The 22,591-nt window shown below is 44.0% G+C and overlaps 1 protein-coding gene and 1 long non-coding RNA gene across 3 annotated transcripts; both read left to right on the top strand.

The window, feature by feature from the left end:
• Positions 1-432: 432 nt before the first annotated feature.
• On the top strand, positions 433-17,573 carry syt16 (synaptotagmin XVI). Of its 2 annotated transcripts, XM_029000882.1 has the most exons (7): positions 433-1,044; positions 7,019-7,195; positions 10,441-10,653; positions 12,067-12,446; positions 13,979-14,443; positions 14,627-14,816; positions 15,766-17,573. In XM_029000882.1, the coding sequence occupies exons 1-7, from the start codon at positions 1,032-1,034 to the stop codon at positions 16,077-16,079; spliced, it is 1,752 nt and encodes a 583-aa protein (XP_028856715.1). In that variant the 5' UTR covers positions 433-1,031; the 3' UTR covers positions 16,080-17,573. The 2 variants fall into 2 exon arrangements, with proteins under 2 accessions (XP_028856715.1, XP_028856708.1); XM_029000875.1 differs by lacking the exons at positions 433-1,044; positions 7,019-7,195 and adding an exon at positions 8,122-8,615.
• Positions 17,574-17,788: 215 nt separating this feature from the next.
• Positions 17,789-21,818, top strand: LOC114797865 (uncharacterized). Its single transcript, XR_003750999.1, has 4 exons — positions 17,789-18,312; positions 19,188-19,291; positions 19,499-19,624; positions 20,698-21,818. It is a non-coding gene; the product is annotated as an uncharacterized LOC114797865 (long non-coding RNA).
• Positions 21,819-22,591: the final 773 nt, after the last annotated feature.

Below are 22,591 nucleotides of genomic sequence, written 5' to 3'. Positions count from 1 at the left end.
TTCTATAAATTATAATTTGTAAATAAAAATTGTAGTATATAGCAATATACATTTTCGTAAGGGCCCTCACTGTGTACAGCAAGTGAGAAAGTTCACTTGGATCACTTTTAATCCAACAGATTTTAATCTGTTGCGGCAGCAATAGACAATCAATAAAACATCCAATAAAGATTTAATGAGACACAAGCACACAGATATGCAACATGAATTGTGTAGCTAGACACTGAAGGGGATGGTGCGCCACCTGGCGGTCCAGGGCGTGGTAGTTACAGGGACAATCCCACATTTTGCTCTTGGAGAGAGGGAGAGAGAGCAAACGAGAGAGAGGACCGTTCGAGCATCCCGGGAGAGAGAGAGAGAGAGCAAGCGAGAAAGAGAGAGCGAGAGAGAGAGAGAGAGAGAGAGAACGAGAGAGAGGACCGCAGCCACGCTGAAGCCATTCGAGCATCCCGGGAGAGAGAGAGAGAGAGAGAGAGAGAGAGAGAGAGAACGAGAGAGAGCGCGCGAGAGAGAGAGAACCGCAGCCACGCTGAAGCAAGCCGAGCATCCCGGGAGAGAGAGAGAGAGAGCGAGACACACACAGAGAGAGAGAGAGAGAGAACGAGAGAGAGAGCGAGAGAGGACCGCAGCCACGCTGAAGCCAGCCGAGCATCCCGGGAGAGAGAGAGAGAGAGAGAGAGAGAACGAGAGGGAGAGAGAGCGAGACACGCAGAGAGAGAGAGAGAGAGAGAGAACGAGAGAGCGCGCGAGAGAGAGAGAACCGCAGCCACGCTGAAGCAAGCCGAGCATCCCGGGAGAGAGAGAGAGAGAGAGAACGAGAGGGAGAGAGAGCGAGACACGCAGAGAGAGAGAGAGAGAGAGAGAACGAGAGAGAGAGCGAGAGAGAGGACCGCAGCCACGCTGAAGCCAGCCGAGCCTCCCGGACAGGGCCCTGCGCCGCGGCCGGGCGGCTGATTATTATGCGACGCGACAGAGGAGGCGGCGGACGCGTCGTTGCTTCCGGCGGCATCTGAGGAGGAGCCGCTGCGGCCATGGCCTCCGACGGTGAGTGTGGCTGTAATAACAGCAGCCCGACGCGAGGGGAATGAAAGGCCGTGTTCGTTTTCCTCCGTTAGGCCGAGTCCGCTGGTTCTTGTTTAGAACGTCGCATCTTTCCACTCCACGTCCCGCCACGTCTCGTCTAGACTACTGATGGTTGATGTTAATGTCGTTTTACATGAATTCTACAGCATGTGTAACATGTATATTCTCGTTTATAATATTACTATTCAGAAATAGTAATTTTTATACAGAATATATAAAAGTTGGTAGAATTAGTATAGCAGGCATCAATATGTGTTATTTTTTTATGGGAGAAACGTGGCCCACTACTATATTCAACATCTGCACAGAAGTATCTGTAACTGTACAGTAACCCTGGTGAACAGTTTATAAGGAAATATGTACATAATTAACATTTTAATCTCACATTCCATACCTGTTGGAGCCCAGCCTGGGACACCCACACGCCCACACCTACAGATACACCTACAGAGTCACCAGTCCACCAAGCGTGCAAGGCTTTGGATGGCGGGAGGGACCAAAGGGGAAAGCATGCAAGGTCCAAGCCGGGATTCGAACTCAGGCCACGTCACAATCCACCATACCACCCCCTGCAGTATCCTCTAGTGCACTAAGGTGACATAATGGTGCCGATGTCTCGCCATGAGGCCTGATGTTGGTTTCAAAGGGTTCGATGTAAGCCATTTTCACTTGGTCATTTTGTTCATATCAAGTTTCCTTTGATATGAAATTTACTCATAAAACGATATGAAGAAAGAGACCAGGCGAAGAACAAAACAAGTATTTCATTTGGTCATCTGTAAGATCCATGGCTTTAATGAAGCCCCCCAATTAACCTCCAAGCTGTAACTTCTCGTTTGTGAGCAGAAGTCATCACCAGGGTGCCAAAAGGCCAGCAAATGGCCTGAGGTGCCATGATGGCAAAGTCTTGTTGAAGGGTGGAGGACCACTGCATGGCAGAAACATGAAACCACAATCTGATTGGTCTGTGGCACCCTTTTTTGGAGTCAAATCCTGAGGATAAAAGATGTTCTCTCTGCGTAAAGCACAGCTGTCTTTACAATCGTTTTTAATAGCCGGTGAGGACATTTCGTAGCATCCTGCTCTGCAACAGATGAATCTGTTGAGTCCTTTCTGTTGACTCATGAAAACCTCACCAGAAAGGGCAAGTGACCCAATGCTGCTGCACTCGCGCGCCGTCCACGGCCGTGGGCATTTTATCCCGAACGGGGAGATAACGGACGAGAGAACTGGAACGGCAGACAGCGTTTGGGGGTGAGTTCCCTGCCGTTGCGCTCAGATATTTACATTAGAGCTGATCAGATTTATTTCGGAGGCTAATGCCTTCTAATGACTGTAGCTGCTGAACCATTTGAAATGGATCATGTTACTGTGGACTAATTAGTCCGTTTCAGTTGCTTTGGCTGATGTTATTCTTAAGAAATGTGTCTTAAAATTGTATTAAAACCTTGTAACGGTCCCCTATCAGCGTTACTTACCAGCGTTTCCTGAATTAATCATACCTTGTAAAAAGTATATATAATATTTTGTATTGTGATATTAAACCAGCCATTTCTGGTATACAGTTATCTTAAAATAACCTTTTCGTCTAGTTAGTTCTCGGGGTTAAGTCTGCTGCTGTTACTACGTAGTGCTACTACTACATTACTACAAACACTGTAATTTTATAATATATTAATTTCATTACGTTCTGTTTTAGAAACAGGATCTGTCTTTGGTCACATGGCAGTAGATGGGTTCCTATTGCTGTACTCCAGTTGTACCCGCAGAATGGACTTTGTTAGATGTTATTTGACATAAATTATATACACTTGATGAGGCACAAATGAGGTCTGCGGGGGTGAAAAAAAAAACAGAGGCATGCAGGCTGGATGCTGAAAGCACATCGGTGAACGGTAGCCGCCCACTGTCATCACCTCACATCAGGACCTCCGGTCTCGTCTGGGACTCCCTTTCTTGGGAAGCGGGTTCCTTTCTTCGCCAGCGGGACAGGAACTTCCCCTGAGACTGGGAGAGAGCAGACTTCCTGGCCAGAGAACGCGAGTGGTACGGTCGGTTCTGTTGGGAAAGAATAAGAGGGGCACGGCATAAGAAAGCTTCGAAATAGAACACGGTGAGAAGTGTAAGGTGGGATATTGGCTTTTGGACTCCATAGAAAAGGAAATGGAAAGAGAGGAATCCCAGCATCGCCAAGGCTGCTTTAGATCTACTGAGCCATCTCCGCTGCCGCCCGTACAAGTCTGTAAGTGCCAGCGGGTGTGTTTCGGTTTATAGATTTGTAGATTTAATGACTGCTTTGAAATTTGTATGAGAACCAGGAAGCTGTACATGGTGTGGACGATGGCGGTTTTTGAAATATTACTTCATTTCTTTTTCTAATGATATTTGGATGGAGTTCATTCTGGACGAAAAACAAAACATTCTGGCCAGCAGATGACGCTGTTCCCCTCTTTCTGTGTTCACCACATGGTATAGCAAATAAGAATCTGTCCATATCTAAGCATGAAAGAGTTTCTGTGCACATTTGTGTATCCAAGAGAGTGAGTATTAATGTGATATACGACATTTCTGCTGCTTTCTCCAACATCTGCTATAAACACCTCTCAGTCTGTGTTAATTCCATTACAAGGATACTGGAGTTGATGACAAGTTTTGTGCCATTACTGAATGCATTGTACCGTTTCCAAGGCAACTGATCATTGTATAAATGACAAAAGCCTGGAGATGGACATGTTTCATTTCAAATGGATTTACACACAGTTCATGGATTGCAGCCACACCTTTGAATCCACCACAGCAGGTGCCCAGCCTGCTACGTCAGACTACACTCAAAAACAGACTCACACACACAAGCACACAAGCACACGAGCACATGACTGTCTGAGCTGACTAGGAAGTGCAGAACTTTTCCCAGGATGGTGTAGGAGCAGAAAGGTATGTGTCCCTTCTCTCTTTCCCCCTCTTTCGTATTCCCTCAGTTTAGGTGACAGGCCATTTCATTTCTGACATTGTATGTAGTTCCCCTCAGGTCCTGGTGATTATGTCATGTCTTTATTGCGTTTTTCCACACAGACATGTTAATTGTAGGAAGGGGGGTTAATACAGTGCGAGTATGAGTGTGTCTGTGTCGTTGTGCAGGATTGGATCTGATCTCAGGTGATGCCTGTAAGGTAGTGAGGGTAGAGCTCTGATCTCATCTGTGCTGCTCTGACGTACGGGTGGTGTTGGTGCTGGTGTGTTGTGATCAGTTCCCATCAGTCTGTCTGACTGGAAGGTCCGAGCATGTAAGGGTTCACATTTGGGCTTTCTCACACTCACACACAAAATGTGCAAATGAACAAAATAAAAATTTCACTTGGTCATCTTGTTCATATCAAGTTTCCCTTTATATGAAATTTGCTCATAAAATGATATGAAGAAAGAGACAAGGCGAAGAACAAAATAAGTATTTCACTTGGCCATCTGTAAGATTGGAAATTGGAAATTAAAATGACTTTAATGAAGACCCCCCCCAAATAACCTCCAAGCTGTAACTTATTGTTTGTGAGCACCAGGTCATCACCAGGGTGCCAAAAGGCCAGCAAAATGGCCTGAAGTGCCATGATGGGAAAGTCTTGTTGAGGGGTGGAGGACTGTATGTTCCGCTTGGACAAGGCAGAAACATCAAAACACAATCTGATTGGTCTGTGGAAGTCAAATCCTGAGTATTAAAGAGGTTCTCTTGACAACTGCTGTCTCTTCTAACCCTCCTCTGTTGGGAGCTTGGAGGTTCTCCCCCAACTTCTGAACCTGTCTCTCTACCCCTGTTTCTACAGGGCCATACCGCCTCTCTAAAGTATGGTTCCCTGCTTTTCTCTCTCTTCCTCTCTTTCTCTTTTCTTTTAATTTGGGTTTTCCTGTAACATTGGTACCATTTTTACATACAACATTTACATGTAACTGTGCTAATAGATTAGAAACTGACTGTTCATTCCTGTTGCTTCTATTGTGCCAAATACATTGAGAATAATTAATGAAGTCAGATTAACAAGCAAATCTATCATGTCTTCCCCTACTTCATCCACTGAGTTGGATATCTCTTTTTCAGATACCCATCTCATTGTAAGTCGCTTTGGATAAAAACGTCTGCCAAGTAAATAAAGTTAAGATACTTTTTACAATCTTGTTCATATCAAGGATGCACAGACACACAGACATTTCTATGCGGCTTTGCACTTTTGTCTTGTTTCTATCACCTTGTTCCATTCCCGAGGTAATTCCCCAGTACTGCTCGCCTGGTCCCTCCATCTCTGAAGGTAAAAGGAAAACATTCATCTAGACTCTTCTCCGTCTTGGCCTCTCGGTGGTGGAATGAACTACCCCTCGAGGTCAGAACAGCTCAGTCACTGAGCACCTTCAAACGACAGCTCAAGACCTTCCTCTTTAAAGAATATTTAGATTAAATTGTAATTTTCTTGTTGTCAAACTTGTGTACAGAATCTACAACCGAGTGAATAAAATAGATGTATTCATAGTTGGGGTCCTAGTGAACCGGAATTGATCTCTTCATCGATGGTAACTTGAAAGCACGTTGTAAGTCGCTCTGGATAAGGGCGTCTGCCAAATACCATAAATGTAAATGTTTTCTATGGTTTTAAAACACATGCAAAGCACACTCCATGGATTTAGCAGCTTTATACATCTTCACATGCTCCGCCCTCCCCTCTCCTACTCTGGCACCTCTCTTGTGAGTCAGAAACACTCTCTCACTCTCTGTCTCCCTCACACACACACACACACCTATCAGGGTTTTTTTTCTTTTTCTTTTTTTTGCAGACAAGCCTTCTTCACTCTCCTTTCATCTCCTTGTGCCTATATAAGGACAGGGCTCTGCTCCAATGGTGAAGTGTGTGTGTGTGTGTGTGTGTGTGGGTGTGATGAAGGACACGAGTCTGAAGCTGAAAGACCCTTTTTTCATGATCACTGTAAAACATAAAAGTGTGTCAGATTCCCAGAACAAAAGTGAAGAGGCTTTATCGCTGATTAGGAACAAGGCGCATGAAGGTACTACACAAACAATACAAGGTCCTCAACCACAGGAAGACTGAGTTTGAGAAGGGTGAGGATTATCAGGATCACAATGAATATGAAAAATTGAGTGTTGTGAAACACTGCAGCACAGCACACGGTGACACAACAAAATGTGTCCTCTGCTTTTAACCCATAACCCTTAGTAAGCAGTGGGCAGCCGGCGTGTGAACAGGAGGTGACAGAACAATGGGCAGGTCCATGTGACTGCTAGTATTACCTCTCAAAGTTTAGGGTGGGTCTTACTAATGTGTTTATTTTCTAAATTTTTAAGATAATTTACCCAGGTTTCCTGGAAAAGTCACAGAATATGTCCAGGCCTTGAAAAGGTTTGGAATACAAAATAAAATCAAATGTAGTACATTATACATGAAGTAACACTGCACGAGAAACATTTTTCAACAGTTTAAACTAGTGCAGGTCTATATCTTTGCTGGCTTTACGTAGTGAACCATGTCACGTGGTGCTATGTGCGTTGCTTTTATATTCCAGAACTTTCTCAGCCATGTGTCTCCTTTTAAAAACTCATGTAAATTGCAGATGATGATCTATGCCTGAACCTTATTGGGTCCATTTTACTCATGAACTTGGAGAAAGAAACACTGTCGTTTAAGTTAAGATTTTCAGGGTTGTCACAAGTTTAATGTAACAATTTTCTGGTAAATGTAACTTTTTGTCAAATATTCTGGCTTTTCTTCACATTTGCACAGAAATTTCAGAGAACATATTGTCATAAATATATGCCTTAGAGTAACTGAAAAGTCTTGTAGAATGTGTTAAAACTGAGAATTAGATTTTGTTGGTGTCCTACTGTCTTGTCTCTTTTTCAGTGTAATGAGTAACACTACTGTTTCTGTCATCTTCTTAGTCACACCCGAGGCCATCGGCTTCTTGTCAGCAGTGGGGGTCTTTGTCGTGCTGCTGGCCATCCTCTTCCTCTTCATTAATAAGAAGCTGTGCTTCGCCCGAGTGGGAGGACTGCCCTGCCTGGAGCTGTACGGCCACCGCCGCCGAAAAGACCGAGCTGGCATTCACCAAGGTTTGGGTGAGTTGGAAGTGGTACTGTGGTCATCTTAGATCAAGGCTCTTCAAATTAGGATCTTCTGGAAAGTGAATTTAGCACTGATAAAGTAAAAGTAAACTTCAGACAGGTAAATGGTGGATGGATGAACCATGTGGTATACATACAGCAACTGAGGCTGCAAATGTGCCAGTTCAGTGTTTGTATCCATTAATGCCTGAATTACCATCAACCTGACCCTCAGATCATGGGTCTCTACCAAAGACAGATCCACACTGGCCCATCATGTCCAACCAACTCCATCTTCCAGGCACTGATTGTAAGAGGGAGGTTCCAGACTATCAAAACAAAGCAACGTCCAGACACACAGACAGGTTTTTCACACAGACCATAACTTTGCTAGGTGAAACAACACATCACTTCAGCTCTTTTTAAAATTCTAATACATAATTTTAAAAAATACTACCTTCTGCTGACCTGTCATCCTTTTTTCTTTTATTTGTGGATCAATTTTGATGTAGCTATCACATGTTGAAGTGTATTTCTTTCCCCTGTTCCCCTCTCAGGGAAGTGCTATATTCTCTTTCAGTTAAGGTTTCAGATGACAATGTCTTCTTACAATAGTCTGACATTAGAAATTAGCTTCCATCTCTGAGGAATGTCCTTCCTCCTACTGGCCCAGGGATTTAAATAATACTGCAATATGGATGCTGGGAGAGTTGAACTTCTCACTATATGTGTGAAAGAGAGAGAGAGAGATAAAGAGAATATGCCATGCCTAGATTCCTGTTATCAGTACCTGGGTAAATATGTCTCATTCTCTTGGCAAACTCTGGCCTGGACTGACTGTGCAGTTCACCGGTTTTTCCAGGTTGGTAGATCCTTCAGCAAACAGACTGAGGGTGTTGAGAGCTCCGTTCTTCTGTGTGACATTGAGTGTTCATCTGCCTTTTGGAATGGCTCTGTCCTTGTATTAAGGAATTTCTGTTGGATTGAAGTTTTTTGGTTCGAGCAGTGGCCATAGGATGGACTGTCAGTAGGAATGTTCTTCATTCTGTCTGGATAAGTTGCCAAATGGGTTCCTCCTCCAACTCCAACGGCCTCTCTTCATTCTCAGCTTGGCTGGCCAATGTGGCTAACACGATATCAGACAGCTTCCAGCAGCTCAACCTGAACAAAGCCCAAGAGTCAGAGTCCAAACGGGACCTATCAGATGCTCCATCCAGCAGTGGGTATGATGATGACCCAGATGCAAGGAGAGATGACCTTTCACAGGGGGATTTGGGGGCCTTGCAGGCCGAGTTGGGTCTCAGAGGCCTTGACAGCACGTATGGATTGCCTCCCTGCGGTGAACGCCTATCCACCATTGCAGAGGAAAGTGAGGAGTTGGAGGGCAGGAGGAGCGCAGCAGCATCTCAAAGCTCCAGTAAGACCAGCCGAGTAGGTAAGACCACAAGTCAGATTTGTGGTCTGTAAAGGTGGTGGGATATCTGATGGTGTTTTGTGTTCAGGAGCTTCAAAGGGAGCAAAAAGTAAAGCAACATTAAATGTGTGTGTGTTTGTGCATATGTGTGTGTGTGAGTGAGAGAGAGAGAGAGAGAGAGAGAGAGAGAAACCATGGGGAGTTGTCGGCAAATATGGTGCTGTTTGTTTTGCTCTGCCTCTCTGGAGTTTTAATGAGTAAGCTGTTGACAGAGGGAGCATGCAGTCACTAGCATTCACACACACACACACACACACACACACACACACGCACACACACGCACACACAAACACACATAAGCTGTTAAACATGGGCCCTGTGTGATATACACTAAAATATTAAATGCAGTTCACCTACTCATTCACTATCTATCTATCTATCTATCTGACACACACACTCAATATCATCAGTGAAATTGCTGTTAAATTGTCAAATCATTTCAATCTCAGACTTTGTGATTGATGAAAATGACACCAGCAGCCAGATGATTATCTGTTCTGTTAGGGAGCAACTGAGTAGTAATTTCAATTGGCACTAGAGACGGTGATTGTAATGGGAGAGCCAAAAATATTTTGGTCGTAACCTGTGGAAGACAATCATCAGCATCACATTGAGGGTATAAGTTGCCATGGTGACAGGCATTTTCCAGAGATGTAATGTGTACATTCAGAAAAAAAGGTAAAGGCTTAGTTTCCATGGTGATCCTTGGGAAGTGTGCCTTTGGTTAATTCAAACAAGTGTAGTGAGGCTTGATGAAGAGTTATTTCAATGGCGCCATGTTCATTCTCTCTTCTCAGATGTAACATCATTGACTTTATTGATACTCCTTAGATAGCCACAACATTAATACCACTGACAGGTAAAGAGATGATGTAGTATATATTAAGCTAAGGATAGCTGGATAGTGGTGGCTTAACATCTGGGTTATTGCGTCTCCAGAGTGGTAGGTCTTGTGAGGTGTTCCTGGGTTGTGGGTAGTGACTACAAAATGTGGTTCATAACTACCCATAACTACCCATGTGGTACAAACTACCCATAAAACAACAGCATGGATACAAAATGCTTATTCATGAAACTTGAGAGTGATGGTAAGCCCAACCCCACTGGTCTGTTCCTACAGAGAAACTACTGTTAATGGTTGTCATTAGGGGTTGGCATTAGCAAGGATCTCACGATACGATATGTTTTACAATACCATTATATCATTATATATTGTGATATTGCATGTATTCTATTCTATTCTATTCTATTCTATAAAAACTAAAAGCAGAGCTGATATACAAGACATTGTGTACGATCTGTGTGGATCACATTACATTAATAATTCAGCCAAAACAACACAATTCAGAACTGAATTTTGGAATAAATCTGTATAAAATATCCTGTGCCAATACAGTATCACCATGCAAAATATCACAATATATTGCTGTAACACCCCTAGTGATCATTATTGGAACACACAATCCAAAACATGGGGCTGCACCGCTACAGACTGGTCAGTGCATCCCTTCTGACCCCTGTCTACCGCACAGCAATGGATAAAATGGGATGGACTAAAGAGTACTGGAAGCCTTGTTAGGTCAGCACTGCTGGCACAAGGAGGATGACACAATAATTTGAGGAGGAGGCAGAAGGATCGTCTAAAGTTGTGGCTGAGCAATATAGAGATCTGAACCCTACTCTGTACAATTGTGTTTATTGTTTGCATCATTTAACCTCTGTGATCAAGTTTTCTGTCTTCTTCATACTTTGCTTTTTGTCTTCCTTTGTGTGTGTTTGTGTGCAGTAAACAGCTACGGTGCTGACAGGGAGCAGTCCAGCTCATCGGACAGTGAGAATGAAATTGTGAAGCAGTTTCAGATTTCTGTGTCTCGCTCACAAAGCTTCCGCTCTGCTGGGAACGAGGCCAGTACCCAGAGTGCACCAGGGCAGCATCACAAGTTCACACGCCTGCTGTCTGAGCAGGAGGAGGGTAGCACCGAGCCTTCAGACTGCGATGGTAAGAAACAGGAATATATATATGATGGACACACACACACAGACACTCGGACATAGTGCATGTGTTGTTCCAGGGAAGTTTTGCCAATATTTTTTCTTGATTTTAGAAGCCAGGAGCAATATTCTGATATTCTTTATCTGTCATCTCAGAGGAATTAAACATAGCTGATGGACAAGCAGTTGTGCCCACCTTCACCTAATGGCTTGTATAGATGTGAAAATAACAAACTTGAATGTAAAATTGATGTGGAGTATACAAAAATATACTCAAAAGGTTTTGTAATGTATGGTATTATTATTTATTTCATACTGGATGGCCAAATTGATGAGGGGCATCAATTTAAAAATACATCAGCTTGCAGAAAAGTAAACTACTGCCCCAGTATCCCCAAATAACTACAAAGAGATTACAGCTTCAGACCACATGAGATTGAAAACAGATATCTGCTGTCTGGTTTAGAGGACCATAGACCAGTAGAAGAATTAGTGTTTGTCTCATAGAAGTAATAAGTGGTGTGGTCAGCATGCAAACAGCTGAGCTGTGCACAAGGATTTAGGGTTGCAGAGATTTGCAGGCAGAGGAATCCCCGGTGGGTCCTGCCACATGGTCCCAACTGTCCCTGTTACAGTAAAAAGAGCAGGATGTTTTAAAAGATATAAGTATGCAAAATGACACATATCTATTGCATTGATTCAAAATGTGAATAATATCCTTCAAGGTCAGATATTACAGATAATGACAGATATTACATACAGATTTTATCTAATGCATCAGCCTCACTGTCTTTTTAATAAAAAATAAAGTTTTATGCTAATCATCCACAGCACTGAAACCCATCCCCCAATAACTACTAAATTACATTTACAGCATTTAGGAGACGCCCTTATCTAAAAGTGACATACAATCAGTAGTCACAGGGATAGTGTCTTTGCTCAAGTGGTCGTATGTGTGGTTTGAACCTGTGACTTTGTGATCTTCTGGTTCATAGGCGAGTGTTTTACCCGCTTAATGAGATCACTTCAGATGTTGGGGGATTTAAAGTTGTGGCTGATTTTTGAATTTGTCATGGCCTGTTGCCATGGTTAGATGCTTTGCAGTCGCCAAGACAACGGCAAGGCCCTCCAGTTAAGCTCATCACTGTGAGAGACCTGTTCAGGTACAGCAAAGCAGTGCCATTGCAAAAAAAAAAATCTATGATTTATGTTGGTGAAATATTTCAAGGGCTCAAATCGTGTCTTTCAAGCAAAAGACTCAAGCGAGTCTTTCATGAATGCACAGTGTGCATTATGGGACAGATATGAGAGATTTAGAGATAATAGCGATGGCATGACTTGATAAATAGAAAAAGACCAAATTGTTAGTCGTGTCAAGATGACTTAAGTTTGTGATGTGTCTGTGTTCCATTTACCTCAGATGCAGATGGGGTTAGTCAGCGCAGTTTCCGGGATCCCTTGAGCTACGCAGGGGATGAAGACCATTCTTTGCAGGATCCTCTCACACAGCCTGCGGAGGAGGATTCCCGCTCTACCAGAGACCCACTCTCCTGCAGCAGGGACCGGCGGCTAGGCTCCCGATCGTCCCGGGGCGGTGTGGAAGGGCTGGAAGAGGTCGGAGTCAGGGAGGGATCAGTGGGTAGGAAAAGTAGACGAGTGGACAGCCACACCGGGAGTGAGAGGGGCAGCACTGGACGGCAAAAGAGACGGGACAGCCTGGAGATGATGGAGTTGGCAATGGATAACCAGGGATTTGACGACAATGAGGCCTCGGATAGCTCCTCCGTCTGGAGCCCTGAGGTACTGCAACCAGAGAGCAAAATATTATTATGAATTTGTGCATGTTCACGTTTTCTTGGAGTAGTTTACAAAAGCCATACCTAACCATAACTCTCTATCAAGCACCCAGTACATACAAACAAGTTCAAACCCCATTAGTGTTGGTTCATTTTTAGCTGCTTTCCATGCGTATGCAAACCAGCCTGCACCTTCTCTGCTTTCAGCGAAGAATACACACATTGGCACTTCTTTTCCTCATCAATCACTAGAGGAGAATGTTTGCCGACTGAGTAGCAGCCATGAATATCTGGTCATGTCTGATGATAGGGGTAAATATGCAGACCGATGTCTCGGTGTTGTGTTATTGTATTTATCTCTTGGATTTGGGAACGTCCAGCTTTGGTATTAGAAACCGAAGCTCCTCCCAGTACCTGACCTTTACTGACATTTCCAAAGCCTCGCAATTTACTGTTGACCCCTTGCTCGCCCTCTTCGCCCCACTGCCTGGTTGTGAGCCTGCACTCATTTGCTCAGCTACAGTGCTGAAAACTAAACTAATAAATATTTATGCAGTGCAAACTCAACAGGGCGCGTGGTTTAGCAGCAGTGGAGGGTGTTGCTAATGGAAACGCCGAGGGTGTTAATATGTTAGCAAGTCACAGCGAGCCTTCGGCACAGCCTGAGAGGTGCGAGAGTGTGTAGGTACATGTCATATGACTGTGACGGTGAGACAGAGAAAGGAAAGTGCATGTTTTTTGTGTGAGTGTGAGAGAGAGGGAGAGGTTGAGAGAGAGAGAGAGAGAGAGAGAGAGACAGGTAGAAGGAAATGAGGATGTTCATGTGCATGAAGAGGAAGCTGGACACGTGATAATGTGTGTGGGCGCTGGTCCGCATTGATGCGTGTTGTCAGATTTTGGTTTGAGTGTTTTTTTTGTGTGTGTGTGTGAAGATTCGTGTGTGAGTGTGGGTGTTCTGGCAGCAGCAAGAATCCTCATCTGATGTGTATGATTATAACCACCTTATCAAGAGTCAGAGGTTGCCATGCCAACACCGACTCTCTGTGTGTTCTGTCAACATTGGACTCGTTCTGTTCTCTGACTGACAGAACCTCTACCCCGCACATACACATACACATAGGTGAGGTTTGAATCCAACCCTTCTGCCAGACTATAATAAAAGTGTATTTTTACACAATACAAATCTGGGAATTGTGTTGAAGCAATATTTGCTGTTAAAAAAAATCCTGTTAAAAAGAATAATACTAATGCTCTGACTACTTTATATCGGAAGAGGCAAAAGTGAGGGAACTACTCTAGTGTCAAGTCTGCCCTTGGCCAAGATGGAAGGTCTATTATTATTAGATGAATAGCCCTTGTGTGTTATGGCTGTAGAGCTTTGCGGTAATACACTGCCAACCATTTGGTGTGGTGCAAGTATGGAGTACAAATATGATTAGTGTCACTCCACCTTTAAATATTTGTGTACATTTGTGTACTTAATGATTTCTAAAATGTTGTTTACTATTGTGTGTGTGTATGTCTTATTTTTATCAGCAGGAGCAGGCCTGTGGGCAGGAGTCGTCTCCTGCCTCTCGTCCCCCTAGCACTTCTCCTCGTCCACCCATCTCCAAATGTGGGGACCTGGTGATCTCCCTCGACTACCGTGCGTCCTCCAACAAGCTCCTGGTTACCGTGGTGACGGCACGCGACATCCCAGACAAAGCTCGGAGTGGCATGGATTCCTGGCAGGTGCACGTGGTGCTGATGCCCGAGAAACGGCAGCGGCACAAAACAGCCGTGCAGAAGGGTTCCGAACCACAGTTCGGCGAGACGTTTCGTTTCTCAAGCGTGGAGCCCGGCGACTTGGGGGGGTTCGCGCTGCGCTTCCGTCTGTACGCGCTTGGTCGCATGAACAGGGAAAGGATGATGGGAGAGACGGTTTACCGGCTTAGTAAACTCAACATGCAGGAGAGAGGCCTGGAGACTATTCTGGTGCTTGAGCCACGAAGCAACATGAAGGTTTGTTATTTGCACGTTACGTTGTTTAAGTGTACAGAAGCAACAAGAAATAGTCTTGTCTAATAGTTTTATGTATTTATTTATACAAACCCTTATTTAGTGTGTAGTGCTGTGCGCTAAGTGTGTTATATATGTACAGAAGAAGCTCAAGAGCTGTAACAGCAATTCTCTCCCTCCATGCAGGCCGTGGACTCCCAGCTTAGTGTGTCCGCGGCGTCTCAGAGTGACAGTGTGAGCTCCAGCCAGTCTCTCTCCCATGGTGGAGCTCCAGAGCTGCTGCTCGGTCTGGCCTACAATGCCACCACTGGACGCCTGTCTGTGGAACTCATCAAGGGCAGCCATTTCCGCAACCTGGCTTTAACCAGGCCACCAGGTGGGCAGTATACATTCACACGCTTCCACATACACACTTTCACCGAGATCTAGAAACCACGCATGCCCACTGCCTGGGATACTGACTGATACTGAGGTTCATGATGAGCTGCTGTATGAGCAAGACGTCATGCACTTTCCTCACACACAACACATATATAAACGCATCACTCAGTGTGTTTCAGCACTGGTGTGTGATCACACTTACGCAAATCCTGCAGGATTACTGCTTGCCCTGCTGCTCCTGTGTGTGTGAGAGAGAGAGAAAGAGAGAGAGAGAGTGAGAAGGCTCTCTGTTTGTTTAACTTGCATTGGAAATCAAAGGCCATCTCTGCTCATTATGTCCACCCACACTCTGGAATCAATATAGGTACGGGGGTGGGGAAGAGAGGGTTAAACAAGCAGGGGATGGTCAGAACACTCCTAAACACAATCACAAACACAATCTTCTAGCAGCAGTAATGATGCTGAGTATTTTAGAATGATCTAATGTTATTTAATTCAGATCAAATGTGCTGAGCAAACTGTTATCAAATTCTGTAAATTGTAAATTTGCGTTATGATTGGAGTAAAATGAAATTAATACACCACAAGTGATTGTTTTTGTCAATGCGATACGCAGCCAGCACAGCACACTGTGCACACACTAAAATGTGTCCTCTGCTTTTAACACATCACCCTTAGTGAGCAGTGGGAAGCCATGAAAGGCGCCTGGGGAGCAGTGTGTGTGGGTGGTACTTTGCTCAAGGGGACCTCAGTGGCACCTTGGTGGTTGGGGAATTGAACCAACAACCCTTTGATTATGAGTCCGTTACCCGCTAGACCAACCTCTGGCCCATATTACAACATAATTTCCTTTTGAGACAGCTATGTTTTCTTTGCTTAAAATATTCTGTACAGTTTACTTCAAATAATGTGCCTACTTGCCCCTTTTATTTCATCTCTTTTAGATACATATGGAAAACTGACCCTCCTGAACTCTGTGGGTCAGGAGATTTCTCGCTGTAAGACGTCAGTGAGGCGAGGGCAGCCCAACCCTGTCTATAAAGAGACCTTCGTCTTCCAGGTGGCGCTCTTCCAGCTGTCGGACGTCACCCTCATGGTGTCCATCTACAACCGTCGCAACATGAAGCGCAAGGAGATGATCGGCTGGCTGGCCCTGGGTCAGAACAGTAGTGGGGAGGAAGAGCTTCTCCACTGGCAGGACATGAAGGAGAGTGGAAACCAGCAGGTTTGCCGCTGGCATGCGCTACTAGAGGGTTAGGGAGAAGGAGGAGGAGGGCAGGAGGGGGAAAGGGGAGATGGATTGAATGAAGAGAAGAGGAGAAAGTGGAGAGGATGAAAGACATTGTGGGAAATTCATATGATCCTATACTTCAGGTAAAGAATAGAAGGTTTTGCTAAAGGTCTTCAGAGAAAACCAGACGTGAAGAAGCTGAGATGACATGAGGAGCTGAGCATCTTTTCACACCTGGACAGAGCTGGTTCCCACCTCCTCTAGATAATGCGGTGAATTTGGGCACCTCACCTGGACCACAGTGTATTCAGTCAGCTGATCTTGAAACCTTCCGGAAGCTGCTGCACTGTTGCTACAGCACAAAGACCATCAGGACCTCTAACACAGCACCAAGTCTAACAAAAAAACCCACAAAGCTCTCAACATCTGCTTATGTTTCTTTTATGTATAGATTAAATTGGGAGGTAAAAATTGTAATTGTACCGTTTTAAACTTTAATAGTTATTACAATATGTTCACCTTGACCTTGATCTTGACCAATATACCTAGAGAATAGAGCTTAACCATTCACAAACACACACACACACACACACACACACACACACACACAACCCCAAGACGAGACAATCTGCCCTTGACCTACTCAATGGGCATAAAGCACTTTTATCCAAACTAATCATGTATGGTTACTGTCCGTCATCAAGTGATTGCATGAACAGACTTGCCACTTCTCTTGATTAGATGAGGTTGTTTGGTTTGATCAGTTCCTCTTTATGTCAAACATAAAGTTTTAAATGGGCAATCATACGTTTCACTTCCTTTCATAATAAAAGAGAAAGTAATATTCAGGATATCTGAACACATATACAAAGTCATTATCCCACAGTTAGTTCGGACTTTTAGGAGCGAGAATATTTAACGGAAAAAGAATACCATTCCCACATCATTATATTGTTTATGGCTGCTTGAATAATGTTGCCGACGGCTCTTTCATCACGGAAGCTAAATGTCGTTTTTCAGTATGATCTTTATTGTTGCAACTGCCATAAAAACGGCATTTTAAAAAAAAGTTAAACTGTGGTATAGAATCCATGTAACAAAGTTTTCTGGACATGCACTTTTTAGACACAGCTTAAATCACAATACACCACCTACAGCAATTTCAAGCTACCAAAATTGTTCAGCATGTTGTTTGTACCTCGTCTCCAAATTTTTCTTTAAAAGAAGATCCGCATGCCAACTTCAAGCTTTCGGATGGTGAAAAAGAAAATGCATAAAAGTGCCTGTGTTGAACCGACGTGTGTTAGCAATTGTCTTGTTCGAGATGTGAAACTAGCATGAGTATTGTCAAAAGCATCCCGTATGCTCTTCTGTCCCCGAATGCACGGACCAGTGAAATGTGGTGTAACTCGCTGGCCCTGTTCTGCCTATGCATGTTGCGACCGTTGGTTTTAAAGAAGTAATAGTAATAAATTGTTTTTGTATACATATATTTTTTTGGTCTACCAAGTAAAGACAACTCTCCCGCTGGGGGGGGGGGGTCCCTGCAAAATCAACTCTGTCTGTTTTCAGTGTCCTTTCAGGGTGGGGGGGGGGGACCCTGGTTTCACTATCCCAACACAGGCCTGCGTGCCCAAGAAATCATTATGTTTACAGAGCAAAGACTAGGCGCGATTAGGTTGGGATCCCACAGCACAGAACACACCACCACATCAGAACTTTTCTCGGTTGCATTGAAGTCGGTTCCTGTGAGGACAATCAATGGCGGTCACAATCAATGCATGCGTGTCATTCATCTGCTCTAGCGGCCGTGTTCTCCAGACGGGCTGACAGAGAGGGAGAAGCAGAGGAAACGTGCGAGGATGCGAGAATAATGGAGCCTGATGATGTAGCGTCATCATTGCCTAGTGAATCTCCTAGCAACAGGAAACATCTGTTGCGGCCAGGACCAATGAGGTTGCGGGTCGGATTGTGTTGTTGCTCTTTGCTCAGATAGAAGATATTTTAAGACCCGAGAGTGCGCCGTATTCCGAAAGGATTATCGGGGGAGACATAAAAAATACGTCTCAAAACGCATCAGGGTGCAAAACGCATTAAAGTTGTGATCGCAGTGCGAGGCGAGGACTTTTTGACGTTGGACAAAAAAACAAGGCACCCGGGCAGCTGTCGGTTCGGAACAGAAGGACGGACCGGTTCGACACGTGAGCAAATTACTAATTCGGCTCTAGAAGTGGACCGATCGATCGCCCAATATCCAAAGGTTCGGTTCTGTTTGAAATGTAACCAAATGTTGTGCTATTGTGATAATATTTAAACCTACAGCATGTCGTTGAATTTATAGATAACGTTTAGACAGTGTTTTGCGGGATTTTACACCTCAGAGAACATTTTTAGGTCGCGCTCCTTAAGACTGATTAAAACAGTGTTGCCAGATTTCTCCTTTTCCCCCCCTAGTCCAGTCCAACCGATCCCCAAAACTTGCAACTAGAGACAAATGGGATTCTAGAGAAAATACAGTCCTATTATATAGACTATAACATTCTAATTTAATATAAATATTACATTTGCTATGTATAGAAGTTTTTTTTAAAGACCAGAACACTAATACTATTTAGTAGTATGCAGTGGAGAAATAGTATCCACTCCAAATGCTTATTCCGCCCTTAACTGCTTTTGTAAGGTGAGTTCATTTTTTTTTTGTCATCTATGCTTTATTTCGTTGCACGAACCGAACCCGTTATTCCTGGGATTCTTTAAATATCTACTCAGCTATGTTTACCGCGCGAAACCACTTACCCACACCAGAGAAACCTTGGCCCATCATCGGCTGGCAGGGGAGACCCATCTCCAACCATTACCGGCGGTGCGGGGTGCAGGGGTGGCGATCCCATTTCCTCTGGGACCGTTTCATTGCTCAGTCTGAGTGGTCTCAAAGACCCACGACCATATTACTCCGTGTTTTATCTTGCTTGTTTTTTTTTTTTTTGTTTTATTTATATATATATATATATATATGTTTGGCTCCACATTACGATCGTATTCTGATGTTTATTCTTAAAAAAACACTTGCAGTGACACTAGTTATGTCAGGAGAACCTCTGTACCAGCCTCCTCTTTCTCGTTCATGCCCTTTAGCAGTCTGAGTGGCAATGTGTGTGAGGCAGTGGACTGAGGTGCAGGAGACCAGGCGTGTTTCTTCAGGTCCTTGCATCAGTTTGTCTGGATTCAGCTGTATAAAGGTAACACACACACACACACACACACACACACACACAGACACTGTATTAGACCACATACTCCACAGCCATTCCCACACTTATTATCAATTAGGATGGAAAAATAACTGGCTATGAACTTTGACACTGGGGGGGGTTCTGTAACATCCCGGTCTTTGGCGTGTGCAACAAACTTCATAATCTGAGCTTCACAACCCCCTCCCCCTGCAGAACGCCACACGCCATTTTCCCTGAGAGCATCGTACGCGGTCAACAACGTCGAAAGTTGCCTACTTCAAGAGGAAATATGCGGAGGAGGAGGATGTGCACGGGGGTCTACGCGGATATTTACAAAAAGTGAGCGCCCGTCTCTGCCCGTCTTTCAAACCCACAGGTGTATGTCAGCAGAGTTCATTGACCTCTGCCCTCTGCCCTAATTGACTCAGCTCTCATATGCATGGAAGCAAGTGACATTTTGCCAACTTTATAGGAAACCAAATGCATTTTTTGATCTATGTGTGTTGATTAATAAAAACTCTTATATTTAAAGGTCCCTATCATGAAAATTTTGCTTTGTGAGATTATTTCCTCTAGCCTGTCTATGGTCCTGCAGTGGCTAGAAATTGCGACAGGTGTAAAGAGTGCTTTGGTCATCCCTCTTCAGATCTGGACTTTCTCCCCTTGTGTCGTAATAATGGAAAAGGTTACCTCACTTTTCTCATGCTTTGTCCGCCCAGAGGATTTCTGACCCCTCCCCTCAAACTCCAACGACCATCATGGCATCCAAACGCGTGAATAATTGCAGTGGTTTGGTGATTGGATGTAAAAATTGATTTATTTTTTTAGTTCAGTCGCACGAGACTGTCCGTGCTAAACTCTGTGTTTGGTGAATGGTGTTGATCACGCCGTCTCCACAAATGCCCGTTCAATTCTATAGGCCGCTCTCCTCCTCGTCCCGCCTCTCTGCTCCTCATTTAAAGCTGCCGTCCTGGGGAAATCTAATTGTGGGACTGGATCAAAGTGGCTGTAATTCTGCTCCAAGGCTGATTTTGGAAAGAGACTTCAGTGTTTCAGAGTTCAGTGTTTTATTAAGAAGTTATTAATTTCCTTTAGCTGGTAAAAAGAGGTGATCAAGCACTTTCATTTGATCCATGTACCCCATTTTTAACAAGAATGGCACTTACGCCTGTACTGTTGTCACCCCGCATTGTCTGGTTCTTTCAGTTGATCGATGTTACTTTCTGTCCCATTGCCATCCCTGTCACTATGATGACATGTCTACTGTCTTTGTCCATCCGTGTTAGAATAATAACGTGACTCACATCTACTGTCCTGCTCCATCTAATTGGTGTTCTTTGTGCAAGAAGATGTGTTTCTGTCTTTGTCCATTGCTGTTGTCATGGTGACCATCTCCTGTCTTTGTCTCTCAGCACCTGATCCAGCGTGAAGAACGCAGCTGCATCCTGCGGCTTTCCCTGCAGAAGCTGCGCTTCCTGGATGACCCTGAAGCCTACCTGCGCCGCTCCGTTCTCATCAACAACCTGCTGAGGAAGATCCACCACGAGGAAGAGGAGGACGATGACGCACAGTGCATGCTTTATTCCGGCAGGAAGAAGCTGAAGGTGGTGGTGGCAGAATGCTGCCCGCAAGGCTTCAGCTACCAAGAAATGCCTCACTATAGATTGATGCCGTACTCGTCCTCACCCAGAGCTTGTCTCTGTGGCTCGGGAAGCTGTCCTTCACTGGTACACGACCACGGACCCCCTGTCCTGCTCTACGACCTGCATGACAACGGATGAAAGGGAGCAACATTTGGCTCTGGGCGAAATAACACAAACCAAACACTCATGAAGATGAACAGTAGCAAGGGGACTGATAGGAGTTGTGTATCATATTTAAGTGTGTGTGCTTGAAGCTTAAAGTGAGCTTTAAGTGATGCCTGCAGCAGTTTGACTCCTGACCAGGACAGATCAAGTCAGGGTCCACTCAAAGCGGCTCTTAGTTGTAGCTTCACTGCCTTTCTGTGTCAATTGAAATACACATTTTTGTGCTTATGAGAGCTAAGGTCTTACACTTGTTCAGGGATACGAATAGTTTAAATTTTGTTGCAAGTGCAATGTTGCCCTTCAAGACAGGAAAACAACAGCTTTTCATTTCCAGCAGAGTTAAATATTTTTCTATGCTTTAAAAAAAATGTCTCTATGTCATGTTGATGTCGCGGAAAAACTGGAAATCAGTGCAATGATTAAAACGAGAGAAGCTGCAGTATTTTGGTGCCGTACTGCCGCCTAGTGGTGAGAATTTAAATGTGCAGGGGCGCCTTTTTCGAAGTTCCCGTTATCGGCCTGCATAGTTGGACTTACTCCGTCGCATGCTTCCAACTATGGCTTCGCAAGACAAACCAGTCTCAGTGCATGCAAATCAGATCAATAAGGGTAAACACTGGTAATTTTGTCCTAATTGTAGGAATGAGGGTGGAAAAGTTTGAATACTTACCCATGTCCAACTTAAGTACATTACATGTGTGAAATATAGATGCAAATGAATATTACCCGTGTGTGTGTGGTGTGTGTATGTGTGTGTGTGTGTGTGTGTGTGTGTGTGTGTGTGTATATATATATATATATATATATATATATATATATATATATAGAGAGAGAGAGAGAGAGAGAGAGAAAGAGAGAGAGAGAGAGAGAAAGAGACAACATACACGCATCTTTAGTTCACACATATTTTAAGACCTGATAAATTTGAATGCTGCTCCCCTCCATTGACTTTCATACAGGAAAAATGTCCAAAGCATTGATGTAGGCTTTTGTACAGAGTCTACACTACAACACAACAGCATGAGGAGTAGCATGCATGCACACGTAAGCATATCTGGGCATGCACATGTAAGCATATTCATGAAGGTTTCTTTGTAAGGCATCTTTGTCCACAAAGGCCTCACACGACATACATAAGACAAGACTTCTTATTGTTAAATGACACAAAGGGATGTAAAATGATCTTGACAGCAAAGAATTATGAAAGTTTATTAGATGTCTGGAGCTGAACCTTAAAGAAAACACTGCCAACCCAGCCAAGATATTGCTTAAAAATTCTTAGATTAATGTTCTGGAATAGCCTAGTCAGAGCACCAACCTGTGCATTGGACTAATGAAGCTTCTGGCTGCAGAAGGAGAACGGGCACAATTACATTGATTAATGTCACAGTGACATGAATTCACTGAAGCAATTACAGATTTTTTTTTGGCATGATCAACCCTGCAAACATTTCAAAATGAATTTTTCCAATATCTACACCAGTTTAGCTCAAAGCGT

Source organism: Denticeps clupeoides, chromosome 1, assembly GCF_900700375.1.
Source record: "Denticeps clupeoides chromosome 1, fDenClu1.1, whole genome shotgun sequence".
In the NCBI taxonomy this organism is placed as follows: Eukaryota; Metazoa; Chordata; class Actinopteri; order Clupeiformes; family Denticipitidae; genus Denticeps; species Denticeps clupeoides.
The sequence above is the reverse complement of the archived record's forward strand: the minus strand, read 5'-3'. Positions and strand labels throughout refer to the sequence as shown.

Coding starts and splice junctions, on each gene's coding strand:
- syt16 (XM_029000875.1), top strand. CDS start 8,246: ATGGGTTCCTCCTCCAACTCCAACGGCCTCTCTTCATTCTCAGCTTGG. Junction 8,616..10,440: donor CAGTAAGACCAGCCGAGTAG/GTAAGACCACAA, acceptor GTTTGTGTGCAG/TAAACAGCTACGGTGCTGAC. Junction 12,447..13,978: donor CCTCCGTCTGGAGCCCTGAG/GTACTGCAACCA, acceptor TATTTTTATCAG/CAGGAGCAGGCCTGTGGGCA.